Source organism: Monodelphis domestica, chromosome 7 (genome assembly GCF_027887165.1).
Source record: "Monodelphis domestica isolate mMonDom1 chromosome 7, mMonDom1.pri, whole genome shotgun sequence".
In the NCBI taxonomy this organism is placed as follows: domain Eukaryota; kingdom Metazoa; phylum Chordata; class Mammalia; order Didelphimorphia; family Didelphidae; genus Monodelphis; species Monodelphis domestica.
The window spans coordinates 236,318,225-236,338,778 of record NC_077233.1 but is presented as its reverse complement, the minus strand read 5'-3'; the positions used below and the strand labels follow the sequence as shown (position 1 = coordinate 236,338,778).

The 20,554-nt window shown below is 40.1% G+C and overlaps 1 protein-coding gene across 11 annotated transcripts in view; it reads left to right on the top strand.

The window, feature by feature from the left end:
- Window positions 1–10,416: 10,416 nt before the first annotated feature.
- Window positions 10,417–20,554, top strand: part of ECPAS (Ecm29 proteasome adaptor and scaffold) — a 145,200-nt gene continuing 135,062 nt past the window's right edge. For 2 of the 11 annotated variants that reach the window (XM_056806593.1, XM_056806592.1), the window contains exon 1: window positions 19,690–20,526. Coding sequence is in view for 7 of the 11 variants with exons in the window: in XM_056806589.1 (XP_056662567.1) it covers window positions 11,061–11,193 (133 nt within the window). In the remaining 4 variants the exon portion in view is untranslated. Of the gene's footprint in view, window positions 11,383–11,783; window positions 12,401–19,689; window positions 20,527–20,554 lie in introns of those variants that run through there. The other 9 variants (XM_007498171.3, XM_056806595.1, XM_056806589.1 and 6 more) reach the window with 9 other exon arrangements.

The window sequence follows — 20,554 nt, the reverse complement described above, 5'->3', positions numbered from 1 at the left end:
CTGGGAGGGAGGGGCTGATTTCTAGTCTACTCCAGGTCCTCTGAAGAGAGCTCCGCCTGGCCCAAGAAGCTCTCTGGGAACCCAGCATCTTCTGAGCCAGGAAGCTAATTTTCTTTTCTTCTTTGCCTTTAGGTTGGGCACTAAGGCACTAAGCAAGCAGCAATCTCTAAAACTCAAAAGTACTTCTACCTGTGAACTATTTACTTGTTGGATCTGCACAGCATCTATTTGTGGCTGGGACAGGAGTGGTATCCTTCCTCCTCCCCCAGGCAGGTTAGGCTAATTTTTCCTGGAGTCTTGGCTGGCTCAGAGGGTCAGAGGGCTAAGACTGTTGACATCACTTTCTCATCTCCCGAATACAAAGCAGCCACAAGGAGCTGGAGGGCTCTCAGATTCTGGTTTTGCCGATTGGCAAGGTGAGCTAGCTTCCCCTTACTTTTCATTTTAGTATCAATACTAAGTATTGGTTCTAAGGCAGAAGTAAAGGCTAGGCAGTGGGGGGGTTAAGTGACTTGCCCAGGGTCACACAGCTGGAAAGGGTGAGGTCAGATTTGAACCCAGGACCTCTAGGCCTGGCTCTCAATCCACTGAGCCACCCAATTGCTCCCCAAATGAACTGTTTTGAGACTTTCTTGTATGGCAGTGGAGCACTATTCACAAAAGACAATCTTTTACACTCCCCACTGAGCCAGCCTGTCCTGCACAGGTCTGTGTGTGCCTTCTTTCCTTTGTGGCAAGGCCTTGTGATACTTTGAAAGGTCAGAGGAGCAGAGGATCATCCAAGGATAGGGATGTGTACCAGACTCGGCCAGCAGCTGAGCCTCTAGAAGCCCTGAGGGGTCACCTGTGGGCCTATCCCAGCTGTAGCTCAGACCCAAGCTGAGCCACCATCCTCTGCCCCCCAGGCAGAAACTTGTCCAGCGACTCTGCCACAATGAGATGTGAACTTGCTTAATGCTTCCAATCAATTACTTTGATGGCATACCTATTCTACCTAAGGACGAAAAATGGCAAAGGGAGTTTGTCCCCAGCGTGGGAAGAATTTCCTACTTGGTTCTTGCATCTTTTGAGTACATCTCCCTTTGTAAAAAGCTAATTAAGATGATTAGGTTAATGAAAACTGAGGAGAAATTAACAGATCAAATTGACAATGGGGTACCAAAAAGGGATGAGATTCTAATCAATGCGATGGAAGAGATATTAACTAGTGATTGATATGGATATAAACTTACAAGAATGGGAGCTCAATATGATAAAATTGGAAAGACTTACATCTTTAGGCTTATTTCTAGAACTTTTAGGGGAAGATAGTTTTCCACTGGGACCTGGAACCTCTGGGATCCATGTGTTAATGTAGGACAGTAAGTCCAGAGTTGCATTCCACCATTTCTGTCTACGTCATTTGCTCCCTAGCTTTTATATACTTTCCCATCAGTCACACTGGTTTTTTTTTTCCTTCCCTACCCCCTTGCAGCTGCAACTTATGTGATCACATTTAGAATTCTCATCCCTTTAGGTAGTATTTTTAGGTCCTTTTGTTACCCATGTGACACCATCTCAAAAAATATAAATGGATCGCTATTCAAATGTGTGCCAATTCTGCTTACCTGAATGCATGTGGGAGACTGGGAAGAAAGTGAGGAAGCCCAGAGGGGAGCAGGTCTAATGACTATGTGTTTATAAGGTCCAAGTTAGAACTGTCAAGAGAAAATTTTGTGGCTTGGGGTTTGAGAGCCTCATATTTACCTAAGAATGAGGGAGGAGGGGAAGAAGAGAGAGAGAGAGAGAGAGAGAGAGAGAGAGAGAGAGAGAGAGAGAGAGAGAGAGAGAGAGAGAGAGAGAGAGAGAGAGAGAGAGAGAGAGAGAGAGAGAGAGAGAGAGAGAGAGAGAGAGAGAGAGAGAAAGAGAGAGAGAGAGAGAGAGAGACAAGGCAGACAGACAGTCCCCTGAAACATGAGACAGAGAAAAAAAACTCTGAAGGTAATTAAACAGATGCAGTAGAGGTGATTATTTTGGTGTGTTGAATTGGAAAGAAAAACCATTTCCCTATTGTGGAATGAGCTAATAAAACTCTACCCCTGCGGGCAGCTGGGTGGCTCAGTGAATTGAGAGCCAGGCCTAGAGATGGGGAGGTCCTAGGTTCAAATCTGGCCTCAGATACTTCCCAGCTGTGTGACCCTGGGCAAGTCACTTTGTCTCAAAAAAAGATAAATGAAGGAAAGTTTTGTACCTGTAGGAAGCTTGGACTTTTGGTATGGAGAGGGGGAAAGAGAAGATAACCCTCTTCTCAAAGTGGGGTTCAGGGGAGACAGCAGATGTAACGGGTTGGCTCAGAGAGAGGAGAGGGGGTTTGAAGATTTTCCCCCTTTTGCCTTCCCTCCTTAGCTAAAGCTTCTCTCCCCAATTCACTTTTTTTTTTTTAAACCCTAACCTTCCATCTTGGAGTCAATACTGTGTATTGGCTACAAGGCAGAAGAGTGGTAAGGGCTAGGCAATGGGGGTCAAGTGACTTGCCCAGTATCACATAGCTAGGAGGTGTCTGAGGCCAGATTTGAACCTAGGACCTCCCATCTCTAGGACTGGTTCTCAATCCACTGAGCTACCCACCTGCTCGGTCCAATTCACTCTTATTCCTCTTGTCCCCCTCCACTAATCAAGACCGAAAGGTCTCTCCTTGATCTGTTCACTCACACTTAGCTTGGGGAACAGATAACTCTTAATGTTAACTCAATTAGGTAATACAAAAGGAATTTGGCAGCCTGAGACCCCCCACCCCCACCCCCAGAAAGTCAGGTTGACTCACCCCTGGGCAGAAGGAGCTGAGGTAAAGTCTGCTCAGGTTTCTCTTCAGAGGTCCCTTCAATTGGGAAGTATTGGGTGGAAAGATTTCCAGTTACCAGCAGAAGAAAGTCTTTTCCCCACCTTCTCTCTTAGGCTTCTCAAGACCGAGAGACCCTCACTGTTCTCCAAGCCAGAGTCTCCTCCTCAGGATTCCACTCCTGGGGCCCCTCCCCCGTCAAGGTGATCAATTTCACATACTCTTCAGTCTGGCACTTTTTCTCTAGTGCCAGCCTCTGTCACAACTTGACCCCCATTGCCTAGCCCTTACCACTCTTTTGCCTTGGAACCAATACACAGTATTGATTCCAAGATGGAAGTTAAGTATTTTTTAAACAACAACAACATAAAACTCTACCCCTCAATTACCCTGTCAAAGTGGAGCAATGAATGGCTGAGAAAGAAAGCCAAGTGTCAATGAAGTGAGGAGGGGGAAACTTTTCCAGGCCAAGGGAGGGGCCATGGTTAGTTTGGCCGGCCCTGCTCACCGGCACCATCTGGTGGGTTACAAATAAAAACTCTTCTGGCTGAGTTTCCAGCTTTTTACTCTCTAGCCTTCTGGCACTTCATCCTGCAGCCTGTGGTTTTTGTTCTGGTTTTTGCTCCATATTGGCAACATCCTCCTTCCTCCTCTCTGTCTCTGGGTTCCTGGATGCTTTGCTCCAATGACCAGGGAGACCTGGCCCTAGGGTCTTACTCCTAAAATACCTTGTATCTACCTTTTGTGTTTTTAAAGGAGGTGAAAGATACAAGGGATAGTTGTGAGTGAGATGCTTAGAAAGATGGCTCATGCCTTGATTTTCCACATCTGACCCATGTGAGAACTTTAATATTAATAGCTGGGAAACCCTGTGATCTTGAGACCTGTTTGTGACAAATGTAGATTGCCTATTGAGGGCTTACTTGGTTGAAACGTGGATGCTAGTTTATCACTATGGGATAGAAGGGAGTCATAGCATGGGTGACTTGCTCTTAGGGATGAGCAGGCTAGCTTGGGGAAGGAAGGGGAGCCGTTCAGTCTCTGTCCAGGTCCAAGTCAGCTCCCTTGGACTAGGCTAGATTGTAAGCCCCTTGAGGGCAAATCATTTTACTCTTGTTTTTATAGCCCCACTGCCTGGCATATAAGTATTTTTTAATATGAGTGATAACTCTTAAAATTATGATTTATTTAAGTTTTCATTTTCCTTATTTCTTTTTTATTTTTCAACCTGTTTCTCATTTAATCATTTTGATCCTGCCATTAGATTTGTCAAGACTCATGCTGCTTTCTTCTTACTAGTTCATACTCAGCTCCCATTTATTTCTCTGATCCCAAAGCCCTTGACTTTATTTCAATTATTAATTTCAAATTAGTAATGAAATTAGGTCTCTTTTTATTCATTTGTTTCTTTTTTTCCTTTCCTGACCAAGCTAGTATGTAGTTTCAAAATCTTCCCACCCCACCATATCCTCTTAGTGTAACATTCTTTTGTAGTGTCCTCTTTATTTCTCATCCCTTCTAGCCTATTCTAAAAGTCTATTTTCCAATTCATTGGTTATATCTTATTCCTTTTTAATTCTATTCTCCTTTTGGAGGCAGAGTTTCTGGAGTATTCAATTTTAACTCATTTCTGTCTGATTTCTAAATTGTTGCATTTGTAATCATATTCCATCCTCCATTTTTTTTTCTACTGTGCTTTTCTCTTAAAAATATCAGTTCATGAGGGAGTAAGCCCTGTTGTTTGTTGTGAGTCATCCTGTGTTTCAAGTTGAGCTTTACTCCTTTCCCTTATCCTGCGTTCACTCACCTCTCCTAAAACCAGAATAATCTATCTTTGGTTCTATGTGTTCCTTACCACCCTGTGTGCAGGCTACCCCTGGGGACTCAATGGGGTGGAATGCAACCTTGAGAAAGTACATCTTATTCTCCCAGATGTCCTAATGTGCAAATCCTTCCCTAAGCAACAACCCCCTTCAACAAGCAAACAAAATTATGAGATCTCTCTCTCTCTCTCTCTCTCTCTCCACCCTTCCAAGTGAATGTTCATGTGTGATGTACTTTCCTTCCTTCTTCAAGGGTGACCTGGGGTGGGACCTCACCTTCTATTCCTCTAATACCAGTTGTCCTCCATTATCCTTATTCTATTCTCCACAGCCCTCAATCTTGTTCTGAGATTAAAGAAATGACTATCCCTTCTTTGATTTCCTGTGTACTAGGCAGGGGTATACCTCTGGCCTCCCTCTGTTTTACTTCCCTACTCAGTTTGTTTAACTTTACATTGTATTATCTCCCCTATAAAAGACATTGATTCATATTCAGGGGATCATGAGATTGATTCCATAATGAATTAATACAACTTTTTCTCTTCTTTGCCTGAATCATTGACTTTCCCTTACATCTTTAGCACTGAGGGTCCTTTTAGTTTCTTAATTATCATTCCCTGCTGCACCATTCCTTTGAGTTTTTTTTTTCCTAAACAAAATTCTATAAGCATTTGGGTATATATTTCATTACTTAGTCTTTTCATTCAATTTTTTAAAAGTAATTTGTTAAATTCTTACTCTTGTGTCAGGCTCTGTGCTAGGCACTAGAGATACACAGAGAAAGCAAAATAGTTCTTGCCCTCAGACTTTAGATAGGTATATAAAAAAATGTACAAAGCTAATAGAAAAGACTCTTGGAGAGGATTCTTGATAATTGTACCAATTTAAACATATTCTTGTGTTCTTATTTGAAGATGTTTACAACTTGAATATTCTGGTCACTTTCTTTTGTAGGAATATTTTAAATGTCTGTCTTTGGATGAAGGTTCATCTGATTTCTTTTATGATTAGGTTTCACTTTACTGTATGTTATTTTTGGGTTGCTTTTTGGGATATACTATTCTATTTCTTTCCATTTTTTGTGATTGTAGAATAATTTTGGATTTTTAAAATTGGTGCTTCTACATATTTCAATGTCTTTCATTTCACTGGAAAATTTGTTGTTATTGAAACTGTGGAAGTTAACCACTACAAGCCTTAAGAGTTCTTAATTTTTTTTTTTGGTCTGAGAATGCTTTTAAATACATGAAATGAAATAATAGAATCACAAAGGAAATGAATTATAGTAAAATAACAGTAATCAGTATGTTAAAAACCCAAGATCCCAGATCTCAAGGTAAGAGATTCTGCCTCAATGACTCTCTCTTTCCTATCTTCCAATCTTTACTTTCTGCCTTGGTATCAATTTTAAGAGACAAAAGTGACAAGGGCTAGGCAATTGGGAGTAAGTGACTCACCCAGGGAAGTGTCTGAGGCTAGATTTTAGTCTAAGTCCTCTCAACTCCAGGACTGGCACTCTATTCACTATGCTACCTTTCTTTTTTGGAATTCTTTATTTGCTCATAGCCAGAAAAAATTAGATTTTAGGTTTAGGCACTGGATATGCAAACAAGCAAGGCATTCCTTGAGCTCAAGGAACTTACATTCTAATTGAGAAGACACAGAAAGGAACTAGAAATGGAGTATTGCTTGGTGGCATGTTTTAGGAATAGCTGGAAAATGATGTAGATTCCTGATTTCTTTCAAGATAAGATGACTATTCATTTATCAGAGACTAGATTCCCAGGGAAAGAGTCCAGGTGGTAGTTGAGAGGGGATAAGAAAAAAATGTGGAATGAGTCAATATGGCTTGGAACTTGCTAAAAAAAACCCCACTATTATAAGACAAATCTATTATAAATTTATTTTATATTTATATTTATAAAATTATAAAATCTATTATAAACACACAAAGACAATCGTCATCCTCGGTTACCAAGAGACTACTACCACCACCACCATTATAAATTATTTTTGTTCAAATGACTTAAGCCCAAATTTGTCCTTTTTTGTGCAAGCAAAATGCATTCTTTATTTACTTATATTTCAAAATAATATGGTCAGTATCTCTTCTTCTTTTGAAAGGAGAATTTAGACCATTCATGTTTGTTTTTGTGAATAAATTTATTTTTCTATAATTATTACAAATATTAAAATTAGTAAATAAAAAGTTACATTTTATTTTTAAACCATTTTCCTACTTGTCTGAGGTGGCTTCCTTGTTTTAGTTTAGGGAGAGGAGTTTTGCTTTTGTGATTGTCTGTCTTTTATCTTCCCCCCCTTCTTCAAAAGTTATTTTTTCTCTTCTGGCAGTTTTTCTTCCTTTCTATATTTTTGTGCTCCAAATCTGTAAATCTTGTGGAATTTCTACTTCTTTGGAGAGATTTTCTCTTATCTTTTATTTTCTATACTTTTAAAAATAATTCTGCAATGAGATTTCTGATTTCCAACATAATTTCATTCTTATTATCTTCTTTATATTTTACTTTTCTTTTGAACTGTTTTGTAGTTTCTCGTCACTTTCCCAAAGTCTCTAGCAGTCTGAAAAAAATTTTTTTGATCAAAGGATTTTTATTCATTTTCTATCCTAGTATAATACTTTTTCTGGCCTTTCAGGTTTTTACTAATTTTTATTTCTTTCCTTATAAGTCTCACTTGTTTGTTTATCTGCTTGTGAACAAGTTATTTATTTATGATTTTTCCTTTGGACTTTTGGTTTTTCAGTCTTTCTCTTGTATGACAGAGGTAATAAATGACAGAGGCGGAATTAAAACTCAGGTCCCATGATTGCAACTTCAGTACTCAAATTTTAGCATTTGTTCCAAATCACCATCTTGGTTTTCCTCAACTGGGCCTTAAAGGAAGGCAGGGAGTCTAAGCAGTAGACATGAGGCAAGAGTACACTGCAGACAAGAAGAACTTGTTCAAAAGTATAGAAGTGGGCGATCAAGTACTAGGACAGATAATTAGGCTAGCTTAGTTATAATGGAGAGCTGAAAACTGAACTTAAAGATTACTCTGGGCAAGATAGCAAATAGCCTCCAGAAATGTACTTAAAGACTAATTGGATAATATTTTCCACAATGAACTAGAACAGGCAATCCCCTTAAGTGGAGAGAATAGAAAAGAAATAGAACAAAAAACATAAGACATTAGACAAAAAAAGAAAGTCTTCTTTTGACTCATAAAAAAAAAAAAACTGTCAAATGGGGGCAGCTGGGTAGCTCAGTGGACTGAGAGTCAGGCCTAGAGATGGGAGGTCCTAGGTTCAAATCTGGCCTCAGACACTTCCTAGCTGTGTGACCCTGGGCAAGTCACTTAACCTCCACTGCCTAGCCCGTAGCACTCTTCTGCCTTGGAGCCAATACACGGTATTGTAGGGAAGGTAAGGGTTTAAAAAAAACAAAACAAAACAAAAAAACTGTCAAATATAAGCAAAAAACTTTCAAACATGGAAAAATAAAAAAGAAGTCATACTTAAAATAATATAAATGAAAAATTTCAAAACCAATGTAAGAAAAAATCATAAATGTAGGGTATGTAATTTGAGGATCTAACCCTATTTTTAAAAACTCCTTATATCAAAGAGCTTGAACTAGGGAAAGACTAGATGTGGGATAGATTACCTGTTGAGATGCTATTGAAAATATTCTTCTTCAATAAAGATGGTAGGACACTACAAGACTGCCCCTCTTGCCCCTCTGGTTAGGAGGACTAGTGGTAGGGCTTTGTAGAGAAAAAAAGATACATGGGGTGCCTCTGGAATGAGGGGTAGTGGAGGAAAGAATCACTGATAATTTTCTATTTTTTAAATTTCTCCTTTCTCACCTTATTCCTCCCCTGAAAAAAAACAAATTTCCATGATAAATAAGCACAGTTATGCAACACAAATTCCCATGTTAGCCATGTTCAAAAATGTGCTTCTGAATATTAGTCTATCTACTGTCAGGAGGTGGATTTGTCAGCTTCTTTATCCCTTACCTTCCATCTTAGTATCAATTCAAAGCTGAATATGGAAAAGTTGCCACTCCAGTGCCTTAAGACCTTGAGCTACTCAAGCTCTCCAGATCTCAGTTTTCTTATCTATAAAAAAGATAGTATTAGACTAGAATCAAGAGTTCTTGACATTTTTGGTTCCATAGACTCCTCAGGCTTTTCCATATTCAGTACTTTTAAAGTTTGTGTTTTTTGTGTGTGTTTTTTCCAGTTTCTTCCTTTGGTAAGAAAACTTGTCAGTTTATCTGATTGTCATACCTCACCTCATCACTTCTTAGTGGCTGCTTCCAATGTTTGGAAACCAGACAACAAAGCTTATTATTAGACTGGCATATAAAATGAGTAAAGAAACTGTGAAGGAAAGCCTTCCCCACGAGGAAAGCGTAAATTAGTAAAGGTTCAAAGTTTGAACTATATGAAATATATTTTGACCTTCTTTCTTGTGATCTGGATTAATGAGGTTGATGAGTAGTGATTTTAGATTTAATGAAATGTTAGTGTACAAAGTAACATTAAAAAAAAATTCTTATCTTCCATTTTAGAATCAGTACTATGTATTAGTTCCAAGGCAGAAGAGCAGGAAGGGGTAGGCAATGGGGGTTAAGTGACTTGCCAGGGTCACACAGCTAGGAAGTGGCTAGGGCCATATTTGAACCCAAGACCTCCCAGCTATAGGCCTGGCTATAAATCCACTGAGCCCCTCAGCTGCCTCCAAAGATGGTTTTTATCAAAGAAACCACCATCACAACCATTTGAGACGGTATGGAATATAGCTGACAACTTCAAATAGTTTCAAAGAAGCATTATAATAATTATTACTTGTTGGAACTTGAGCAAATCACTTCTTGTGGATCACTTTCTTTATCTGTAAAACGAAGAGGTTGGGCTAGATGGCCTCTGAGCTCCTTTCCAGCTCGAGCTCTATGGCATCAGCCATTAAAGCATCACTCCATCTTTATTATTATACCCTTGTTCTCTCGTAAAACATTGTAGTGTGCTTACATCTTTCACCTAACGATTGCAAAGTAGCTGGCTTGCCTTATTCATTTGCCTATTAACTAGGGCTTTAAGGATTCCTGTTCTAAGAAAGGAATACTATGCTTTTCCATGTTCCATGAAATACCTGATATCTTGTATCCTATAATTTAATCTCTGATAGGTAAGAGGATGGAAAATCTGGTAGATTGACGTCTTCCTGTTTAACATATGGGTAGATTGAAGGTAGAAGATTAAAAATCATGTATGCAACAAATATCCCTTGCTAGAATTATTACAAATTCTTTATAGCTAAAGGAAATTTATAATTCAATGCAATTCAACCAGAATTATTACAATGTTCAAAGCATTGGGTTAGGTATAGGGGGTGGAAAAATGAAGAATGTCTCTGCCTGGGGAATCAGGCCTTTGTTGGAGGAATCAGATGTGCACACAAAGTTCTACTACTTACTACTTATATGATCCTAGACGGTTCATCACCTTTTCATCCCAAAGTTTCTTCATCAGGTAAACGATGAGAATGGGCTGACTCTAAGGTCGCTTTGATTTCCAAACTCTCTGAAGAAGGCAGGGGGTGGGGAGTTGGGAGAAACAGGGAAAGTGGCTCTGGGAAGGCTGTGAAGAAAGGGAAAAGGGGGTGGAGGGTCATTTGTAGGGGTAGGTGGTGGTGTGGAGTGGACCAGTACACATCATAAAGAACACGAAGGGAGAGCGGCCACAGAATCATAGATTTAGAGCTAACAGGGATCTTCCAGGTCATCTTGTCCACGCCCTGGTTCATCAGGTGAGGAAATTGAGGTCAAGGATGAAGTGACTTGCTCAGGTAGGGCCGTTTGGCTGCAGTGCCCTCGGGGGATTTAATACACTGCTTGTTTCCATTTGTGTTCTAGTTTGAAGGGTTAAAATAAATAAGAGTATGAAAAACGATTCCGCTGCTAGTTTTCGTTTTTGGGAAAGTGCACGGCATAATGGAGAGATGTGGCTTTGGAACCTGCTTAGGAAAACCCAGGTTCAAGTCTCCCCTCTGATACCTGCTGGCTGTGTAACCCTCATCAATCTACACATGACCCCTCAATGCTCTGGACAACTCGTTGATACTATAAATTTCGGGGAAGGCGTTTGCTCCCTTGGGAGTGCAGTTCTATCAGTGTAATCACAAATCCAGGCCTTTTCTCTTTTCCTGCACACATCTTCTTCTTCTTAACTCAATAACCAGAAGCTATCAACCTCTGGATTCTGCATTTTGGGGGGCAGAAGCATCATGGCGCAGGTGCTTCTTGCTCCTTGTAGGCAGCACAGCGCGAGTCAGGTTGGAGCCTGAAAGTTAGCAGGGAGGAGCCAGGCTGGGTTTTGCACCGCCACCGCCCCCCACGCTCAGCCGGGATTTTATGACTAGGAGTTTCTTTCCCTTTAAACAATCCTGCCGAGGTCCTGAACCAACGCCACAAGGCTCTAAGGATGAAGCTTCCAACTGGCGTTTGAAGAAATTCAATGGTTACAACACACCTCTTGCAAAATCGGGTAAGCCGGCGGCGCCGCGTGGAGAAGGGGAAAAATTCTTGAGGCTGCTACAAGCTCCTTCCACAGATAGGGGGAGAAACTCAAATTTTTTTTCTCTCTCCTTTTTTCATTTGCGGGTTACCCATATTTCCTCCTCCTCCACCAAGTGAAGTGCACCATCTCCGGCCATGGAGGTCACCGTGGACGCAGGTCAGTCGCCCACCAAGCCCATCCGGACTTGGATCGCCTGGAGGGGCCAGGAGAAGGGGGGGGGTGCCCGGATGCGGTTTCACAACCCCAATTAAATAGCCAGCGGCCGCCGGGAGGTGGGGAAGAGAGCCCCACGCGCCGCCGGGGAGGGTCAGGGAGCCCCCGGGAGCTTCTCGCCAGTTTCCGAGTTCCCTTCTGTGCCGGGAGCTCCAGGATTAATTAATTTCCCAACTGTGGGAGGGGGGGCGCAGAGCGACCGAGACTGGGGAGAGAATGGGGAGCGAGGAAGGAAGGAGGGAGGGAGGAGCGGGAGGAGCGGGGAGGGAGCGCGCGCGCGTGTGAGGGAGCGGGGGGAGGGAGCGAGGAGGATGGCTCAGCTTTTTCTAAATATAAAACTAAAGGGAGTCGAGCGGGCGAAGCGGGGAGACGCAGCCGCGGTGTGGGGGGCGCGGGCCCGGGGGGAGGAGGAGGAGGCGGCTCCGGCAGCGCCGCCTCACCGCCCGCCCTGGCCGGCCTTGGGAAAAGTCGGGGGAGAGCTGGAGAGGGCGCGAGACAGAGACGGAGGAGAGACCTAGAAATTGAGAGATAGAGAGGGAGGGAGAGAGGGAGAGAGACAGGGACTGAGAGAGACAGACAGAGACCGCGGGCTACCGGGAGAGGGCCTAGAGGCTGCAGCGGGGCCGCAGGAACCGCGCACAAACGGTTGGAGAAGGAGCGGCCTCTCGCTCTCAGCGCTTCGCCGCCGGCCGAGAGAAAGGCTCGAAGGGAAGCCGGGGAGAGGTCGCGGCCGGGCCGACCGGAGGAGGATCCTGAGCTAGAGCAAGAGCGGGGCGGCCTCGGCCTCAGCCAGGCCTCGGCCTGCGGCGCCCCCTCCCCACCCCGGCCACCCCCTCTTCATTCCCCGCCCCGCCCCCTCCTCACCCCCCTCCGCCCCGCCCCCTCCCTCAGCTCCGCTCGCTCCCTCCCTTCCCCGGGTGCAACATGGCTGCGGCCGCCTCCGCCTCTCAGGACGAGCTCAGTAAGTGACCCGGGCGGACGGACCAACGGCTCCCCCTCCTCTACCGCTCCCGGGGCGGCGGCTGCTGTCACCGCCGCGGCTGCTCGGAGCATGGAGCCAGGCTCTACGGGGTGTCCTGCTCTGGGCCCTCCGTGCGGCGGTGTCCTTGGGCAGGCCCGGGGCGAGGGGTGGGGGGTGGGAGGGCGGGGACGGGGACGTTTTTTGGTTTTGAGGGTGGCGGGGGAGGGGATTCAGGGGGGCCCGAGCTGGAGAGAAGAATCCAAAGCTGCCACTGGCGCCGCCGCCCTGATTCTTTTTAGGCCTCTGGTTTGCAGCGTCATGTTGTGAAACTGAAACCCCATCTCCGGGCGGGGCCTCAATCTTTGCCCCTCTCTCTTGCGAGGAGAGATTTAGGAGGGGGGGTGTCGTCCTGTCCAGCCCATCCACCCCCACCCTCAACCCCCCACCAGTGCCCGCCCTGCACTGCTAGATTTTGGAACAGGTGGTGTGGAACGGAGAGATGTGCGTGTGTGCGCGTGTGATGTGTGTGTTAACGTGTGCGTGTGTTAAATGTGTGCGTATGTGATGGGTGTGTGTGCGTGATGAGTGCCTTTATGTTGGGTATGTGCATGTGTGGTGATGGGTGTATGTGTGTTAGAAGTGAACCATGGGTCAGGTACCCACCCCTCAGATCCATACCCCCCCCCCCTCCAGGGGTGGAGGCAGCCGGACTGTCCATCTCCCTGGGGACCTTGAAATGTAGATCTCACTTAAATGTGAAATAGCTTTCTGACTCAGTACGCGCCCCCCCCCCCATTAATTTTTTTCTTGATGTTGGCGTGTCAGACTCAGAAAGACGAAGCGCTGTCACACCCCCCTCCTGCCGCCCCCAACCCCTATTAACTAATCAATTCAAAGGTGGGTGGAGAAGCCACTGCGTTCTTTTAATGCCTCCTTTGGGGGAAAGGCCTGTGTCTCCTTGGGCAAAGGAATTGTTAAAGTTGAATGTTATGAAAGGGAAAGAGCTTCATGTATTCTCGGTACCAAGGGGAAGCCACTATGTGCAAAATTTTAACCATTCCACAGATCAGGGCCATATTGAAGGAGCTGTGACATCACATAAATTGGAGACCTGGCCTACTGGAAAGCACTTATGTATTAATGCATCATGGGAAATGTAGTTCTTTTGGATGGGAAAAGCTTTCGTGTTTCCTTCATGTTGCTGTGTAAGAATTGTCCTCTAGCAAGATCCAAGATTGGCATCTCCATAAAGATGGGTTATATATCTAGACTTAGAAGGGACTTTAGAGGCCATGTGGTTCAATCTTTTTACAAAAAAGCAAACTGAAGGCTAGTGACTTAGCCAAGGTCACAGAGGGAATACATTTTCACAGGTGGAATTTGAATCAGTCTCCTGACTTCACTTCTTTCAACTGTAGGACCGACCTTCCCTTAAAAATTATTTTATAGGTAGGAACCTTTAAAATCACTTCTAGTTTCTTTCACTGTTTGTTGTTGTTTGTTTCTACAGTGTAAAGAAATGGTGTTTGGAAATTTAAATATTTTAAATGGAATGGATCATGCAGAAAGTAGAAAACTTCATAAAGGTTGCTGTTTTATTTCCAAGATAAGCATGTTTTGAAAGGGACATTAAAATTTTGGAAGAGGATCTGAAGGAAGTGACTAGGATAATAAGGGGATTTGAAAGCATGTCTGTCAGGAAAGGTTGAAGGAACTTGGAGATGTAAACCCTGCATAAGAGAAGACCTGTCTATAGGAGCAGAATAGGATAATATAAATATTTATTAAATAAATCTCAGTCTGATGTGGTTTGAAGAGCTGTCATTATAGAAGATGTATTAGATCATATGTGTGTGTTTTATATATATATAAACTACTGTAGGACTACAGTTGTGTGGTAGAATGACTTTGACCTAGCATAAAGATGAATTTATTGGAAATATTAAATAGAGCCTACTTTTCAGTTATACTGTAGTCATGCTAAATACAGGTATCTCACATCGAGACTTTTGGCATAAGAAGTTAAATTGGAATTTTTGGGGGAGTTTTGTGGAAGCCATAGGCCACACTCTGAAGGCTAGCAGACATAGAAAAAGTTTAGAAACTCTGAAGTGCATAAAATATGTGTATAATATTACTTAATAATATATTTTATTTCTTAATTCCATGAATATGCATAATTTATTTTTTAAAGTCAAATTTAGTAAAAGTTAAAGTTCACATAAAGAATTAGATAGACACCAGACATCACACAAAAGCTAGAAATGTAGAAATATCTTAACATTGACTTACGGATGGCTTATGACCAAATACTTAACCCAGATTTTACAATAAGGTTCTTTAAATACCCCATAAAAGAAAAAGAAAAAATTCGGACTTTTTCTCTGTTATAAAGAGAGGGCCAAAAATTTTATGTGGATTTTCCAGATTGAGGGGGCCTTGTTTCCCTACCTCCTCCTGGGCTCCCTATCCCAGTGTTGAAAGCATACCTGTGCCGTTTAAAGATTGATTTGGACGACTGTTGTAATCCTTTGCAAATCTTTTTTTTTTCCAAATTAAAGTAGCAATATAATAGATTTTAAGAACACTTTTAATTACATTTTAAATTTGTCTATTTTGAAACTTAAGTTGATTGTGATTTTGGCGAATAAATAATAATAGTTTAGAATTATGTAGTCCCTGAACCTTTACAAAGTGTTTTGAGATACATGCTTTTAAACAGTATTGTGAGGGGAGGTGTCATGAAAATATTGCCCCATTTTATGGATGAGAAATCTCAAGCTCAGAAAAGTTATTACCTGCCCAAGGTCATATAGCTAAGTTAGCTTATGAGTGAAATGAATCTAGGTCTTCTAATTCCAGGTTTCTATACCACATCAAGATAAGAGGATCCTATGAATTGGAAGACCTGCATAAGATGACCACATAGTTGTAGATACGACACCTTATTAACCACTAAATTAGATTAAGCTTTTCTGGGTGGCCTTGTCCAAGTCATTTAACTACTATAGGCATACATTTTGGAAGAAATATTGAACATTTATGTTTGGGGGCAAGCTAGATAGCTCCGTAGATAGAGTGCCAGACCTGAATTTGGAGGATCTGGATTCAAATATGGCTTCAGACACTTCTTAGCTCTGTGAGCTTAGAATTGTTTCTAAGCAGAAAGTAGGGATTTTAAAAAACAAACAAAAAACCCTTTATGTTTGCTATTAGGATCATAAAGCAAATTAGTATTATTTAGCTATATGTTGAAGTGCCCAACGTCAGGGATTTTTTCTTTAGAGGCTGTATTGATGAAAGTATTTAAATGCAAATTAAACAGTAAGTTTGTGCATGCACAGTACAGTTATTGGGAATACTACTTGGGAAGTGAATTCATGAATTAGAACTATGTTTGGAGAAAAAGGAAAAGATAAATTCACATACTTGGTTTATTAATAACTTGCAATATGGCCTTACACAAGTCTCCTAACCTCAACCATCTGTCTTGCTTTCTGAAACTTGAAGAACTGGTCAAGGGTTATGACAAAAATAACCCCTAATAGTCAGTGCTAAAGTAATTTAGTGCTTTCATTTTTAACCTGAAAGAAAATTTCTGGACTTAAATATCTCAAATTTATTTAGGATTTATATTTTCTGTTCATAATTTAAAAAACCAACAGAATTTAAGAATGTAAATTACATTTTTATCTAGAATGAAGATACATGGTATAACATTTATATGGAGTTTAAAAATCTTTAAAATCTATTTCTTCATAGAAAAAACTGCCCAGTAGGTAGTGAAATTATCATCCAGTCTAATAGAGAAAGACCCTGAGGCTGAGAGGTCAAGTATGTACTGGTAGAAGTTGAGCCTAGGTCTCTCTAGTCCAGGACTCTTGTCCCCTCCCACACCCCCAACATTTATTCTGTAAACTTTTATATATAAATGGCAGAATTCTTTCTTACACAATTTGGAGACTGATGTAATAGAAAAAAGGACTGACAAAAGCTATTCTTTCAATATTACACAAATTCGAATATCTGTTTTTTTCCCAATAGATACAAATGTCAATTATTATTCTGAAAGCTTATATTATCATTATATCTTTTGCTAGGTTCCCAGGGGGGAATTATTTTAATTAAATTCAATTGTTATTTATAAAGTGCCTATTATAGTAGTGGCTACTGTGTGGTATAAAAGCAATATGTTAAGATCCTTGTCTTTAAGGAGTTCAGGCTCTCTGGAAAAACAATACCCACACAGATGAACTAGAGAATATGATTAATTGACACAAATGTATTCTGTGATTCATGTGATTTCTCACTAGTGTTCTATGTTAAAAACTACTCTTTCTTTCTCACAGATTTCAAAGGAATATGTTTTAACTATGCATCAAATAATAGTCTTCTAAGACCATTAGGCTCACAGTTTTCCATGGTTGTTATAGTAAGAGTACAAATGTGAGGACACAGGAAATCTAATTATGACCAACAATTTTTAAACTTAACATCACATCAGACATTTCAGGAACCATTGAAAAGTCAGTTTATCCAAGATCAAATCTTGGCCAAATATTTTCTAGCTATGTGATCATGGGCAAATCACTAAAGGCCCCAGACTTTGTTTCCTCATCTCTAAAATGAGGCTAATAATAACTTCTCACTGGGTTATTGTGAGAATCAAAGGAGATAATATATGAAAAGTGCTTTGTAAACCTTAGAGAAATATTTAAATATTTGCTATTATTGTTGTTGCTAAAAAGAAGCAAAGTTGCCTACTTTGAACTTTTTGGTTTCTGTTTGATATTGGTGCTATTGATAATGATACTATTGGTCAAAGAGCAGCGTAATGAACTAATTCTATGATCTACCTTAATTAGATTTTATAAAAATATCACATGTCTTAGAACTATTAAGAACAGTTCTTACCCTAGTTTTGGGGAATTTAAAAAAAAGTCTTTTGCTAGCTGTATTTCAGTATAAATATTTTCCTTTGTGATCTTACATATTTTATTTTATGCATTAAAAAATAATTCAGAGTAGGGGTTCATTGGACTTACCAGACTGCCTAAAGGAGTCCATAACACAAAGAAGGTTAGCTCTGATCTGTAAGGGCTCAGGAAGCCCTTCTTGCATCAAAACAACTTACTTAATGGATCCATGATCTCATTAGAGGTGGATACTCTCCATTGGTGTGGATGGTAGCCCAGTTACACTTCAAACATGATTCTTGTCCTTGACTTTCCACTGAGCCGTGCTCTCAAACTTTTCCCTGGTGGTAGACCCTTTCAGTTAAAAGAAAACTGGCAGAATTCTTGTGATAAAACCCTTTAAAATGATTATTTTTAGTGCCTTTTAAAAAATAACCTAAGATTCATAAACACACACACACACACACACACACACACACACAAATAGGGTATTTGAAGATTCCTTGCAGGGATCTGAAAAACATTAGGGCCCACCCAAATAGCTGAAGGTCAAATCACCCGATAAGTTGGAGATAATGGAAACTTCTTTGACCATATTCTGGTGTCATGTGGGAAGTGGGGATTTTAATTATTTTTAGGATTTACAATTTGTGTGTGTGTGTGTGTGTGTCTGTCTGTCTGTCTGTGTGTGTAGGAGAATAAATGCTAAGCTTTCAGGTTTAATTAGATCTATACAGTGAATTAAATTTGTAATCTTCTCTGAATAGAGAAGAGTATGTAGAACAATTATATGTTGTGCCAACAAATGGTAAAATTGCTGTATTAGTCATGTTAGTAGGGGGCAGATATTTCTGAGAAGAAGAGGGGGGAAATTCTGAGTGTCTGTATTCCTAGCGGTCAGTTTTTGAATGCTTTCACATTCTGCACCTTTTAATTGTAAGTCATCCTTAGAGCAGTTTGATCTGCAGTAATATAGTGATAGCTCAAGAAGAAATATCCTATGATATTCTGGCAAGTAATTTCCAATTTGGTGTTAGACCTAAAATATACAGCCCTTGAAAATTAACTGATTGGATAATCAATTGTGCTATTAAAACATTTTTTGAAAATAGATTTTCTTTTTGCAAATTTATAGGTGGATGATGAGTGGTTGCCATGGCTAGACTTTCTAATTTACATATAACAGAACTATGGGATTCTGAACAATGTTCTTTTAATATAATGCTAAGAGATGGTTGTGCTAAAGGACAGGAATAAAGGCCCTCTCTAATCTTTTTGGAAAATCTCATCATTAATTTGCATGTTAAAATCAACCTTTTCACCTTTCAGGTTTTATCTGAACAGGAAGGATAAAAATGAAGACAGTTTGCTTTCCAGGTTTTATGAACTGGTTGGTTGGGTTGTTCTCTTCCTGAGCCCTGAGACTATCACATTCCATTCTGATCTTTCATTCTTTCCTTCATGTTGATATTATAATAAAATGTGAGATGCTTAACAAAATGCTAATACTGGTGGGAGGGTTGTGAGTATTGAAAAGATCATTTTCTTTGAGGTTAATTTGACTAAGTTGACATGCCACATGCTAGAATTTCAATCAGTATTATTGCATTCCAGTAGTTTGAGCATATGGCTGGTTATATCTTTTATTTTAGACCTGTTTAATGTCTGTTTTGTTAATGACATTCAACTTAGAGGGAATAGTTACTGACCCTCACTCTAGAATTTTGAGAATTATTTTGATATTTTGAAAATGTGAGTTTAAAATACAAATTACAGTATCAGTAAAAAGTATTAACATTTCTGTCCAATAAAATAATGGGGAGGTTCAGCTTTGGAGAGCTAAGGATTTAACAAATTTGAGAGCATTTATTTTGTGTTTCTAAAATTGAGTTACAATTTGATTACTGAACTTCTATTTAGAGGGTTTTGGTTCCCAGAAAAAATAAGGCGATACATTTCTTTTAAATAAATTTATGATGAGTACTTTGCCATTTTGTATTTCTCAAATCTCCCACCAGAAAGTTGGAGTCTTTTTGGAATCTAATTTTAGTTAACTTTAATTTCTAGATAGTGAGGACTTAAAATTCTTTTTTCTTTGTTATCTCAGACAGCAAAATTTATGACTGTGAACTTTGCATTTTCTCAATAGGCTTTTGGCCTCTTTTGTATCTTCCTCATACCTGTATCACTTTGATGGTAACCTCATTTGGATTATGTTTAATAATCCCAAATTAATTAATTAATCCCAATATAATAATTTGGGATTATATTATATATAAGCTATAAACATTTCATCTTTGACAGGTTTTGAGAAAAGGATGATACTATCTTAGAAATGTTTTAACATTACAAAAGTTAAAAAATAATTTTCATCTCTATTTTGCATTTTAAAAAGTTATATGAATGGTATCTTACATTTGTGCAACAAACTATCCCAAGAGTTTTGAATAAAATACAAGGATTCTGCTTCATATGAGGGAGCTCTAATCCTTTTTCAATCAAATGAGATAAAATTTTATTTTGATAGCTATATTCATGGGCCAGTACTCTTGGTTTCTATAATAGAGTTGACAATACTTTTAAAATTTTGAGATATAAACTATTTTGAAGATGTTTACATTTGCTTCTTTACTGACATTTTTGCTCCTTTGAGCTTTAAGAAGAATTTAACATTTTTTGACATGATTTTGTCAAGAAATTTACATAGGATTAAATTTTTTTAAGAGCTGAAAGATTACTTAGAGATCATATATCATACTCCTTTCACTTTACATATGAGGAAACTGAGACCCAAAGAAATTCAATTAGGCAGACCAAGGTCATGAAGGCAAGAGTAAAGTGCAATTTGAATCTATGTGTTAAAACAAGATTTAAAAATATTTTGACTTCTTGAATGAATCTGATATATTCATTTAAAATAATACAATAAAACACCATTAATTTAGCCCCCATATCCCTTGTAGACAATGGAAAAGTGTTTACTGAATAAATTAATGGGAGAATGTTTAACCTGCTTAGGAGTAATTAAATACTTTTGCTCTCAAACTTAGGTTATGTTTGTTTTTGTGTACAAATTTGTACTCTGCTAATTATAAATCTTAACTATTCTTTATGTGGCAGCCTGTCTCCGTGGATAGAAGGCTGGGCTTGGAGTCTGGAAGACCTGGATTCAAGTCCTTACTCTGACACACATTAGCTGTGTGACTTTGGGCAAGTAGTTTAACTTTCTCAATGGCCT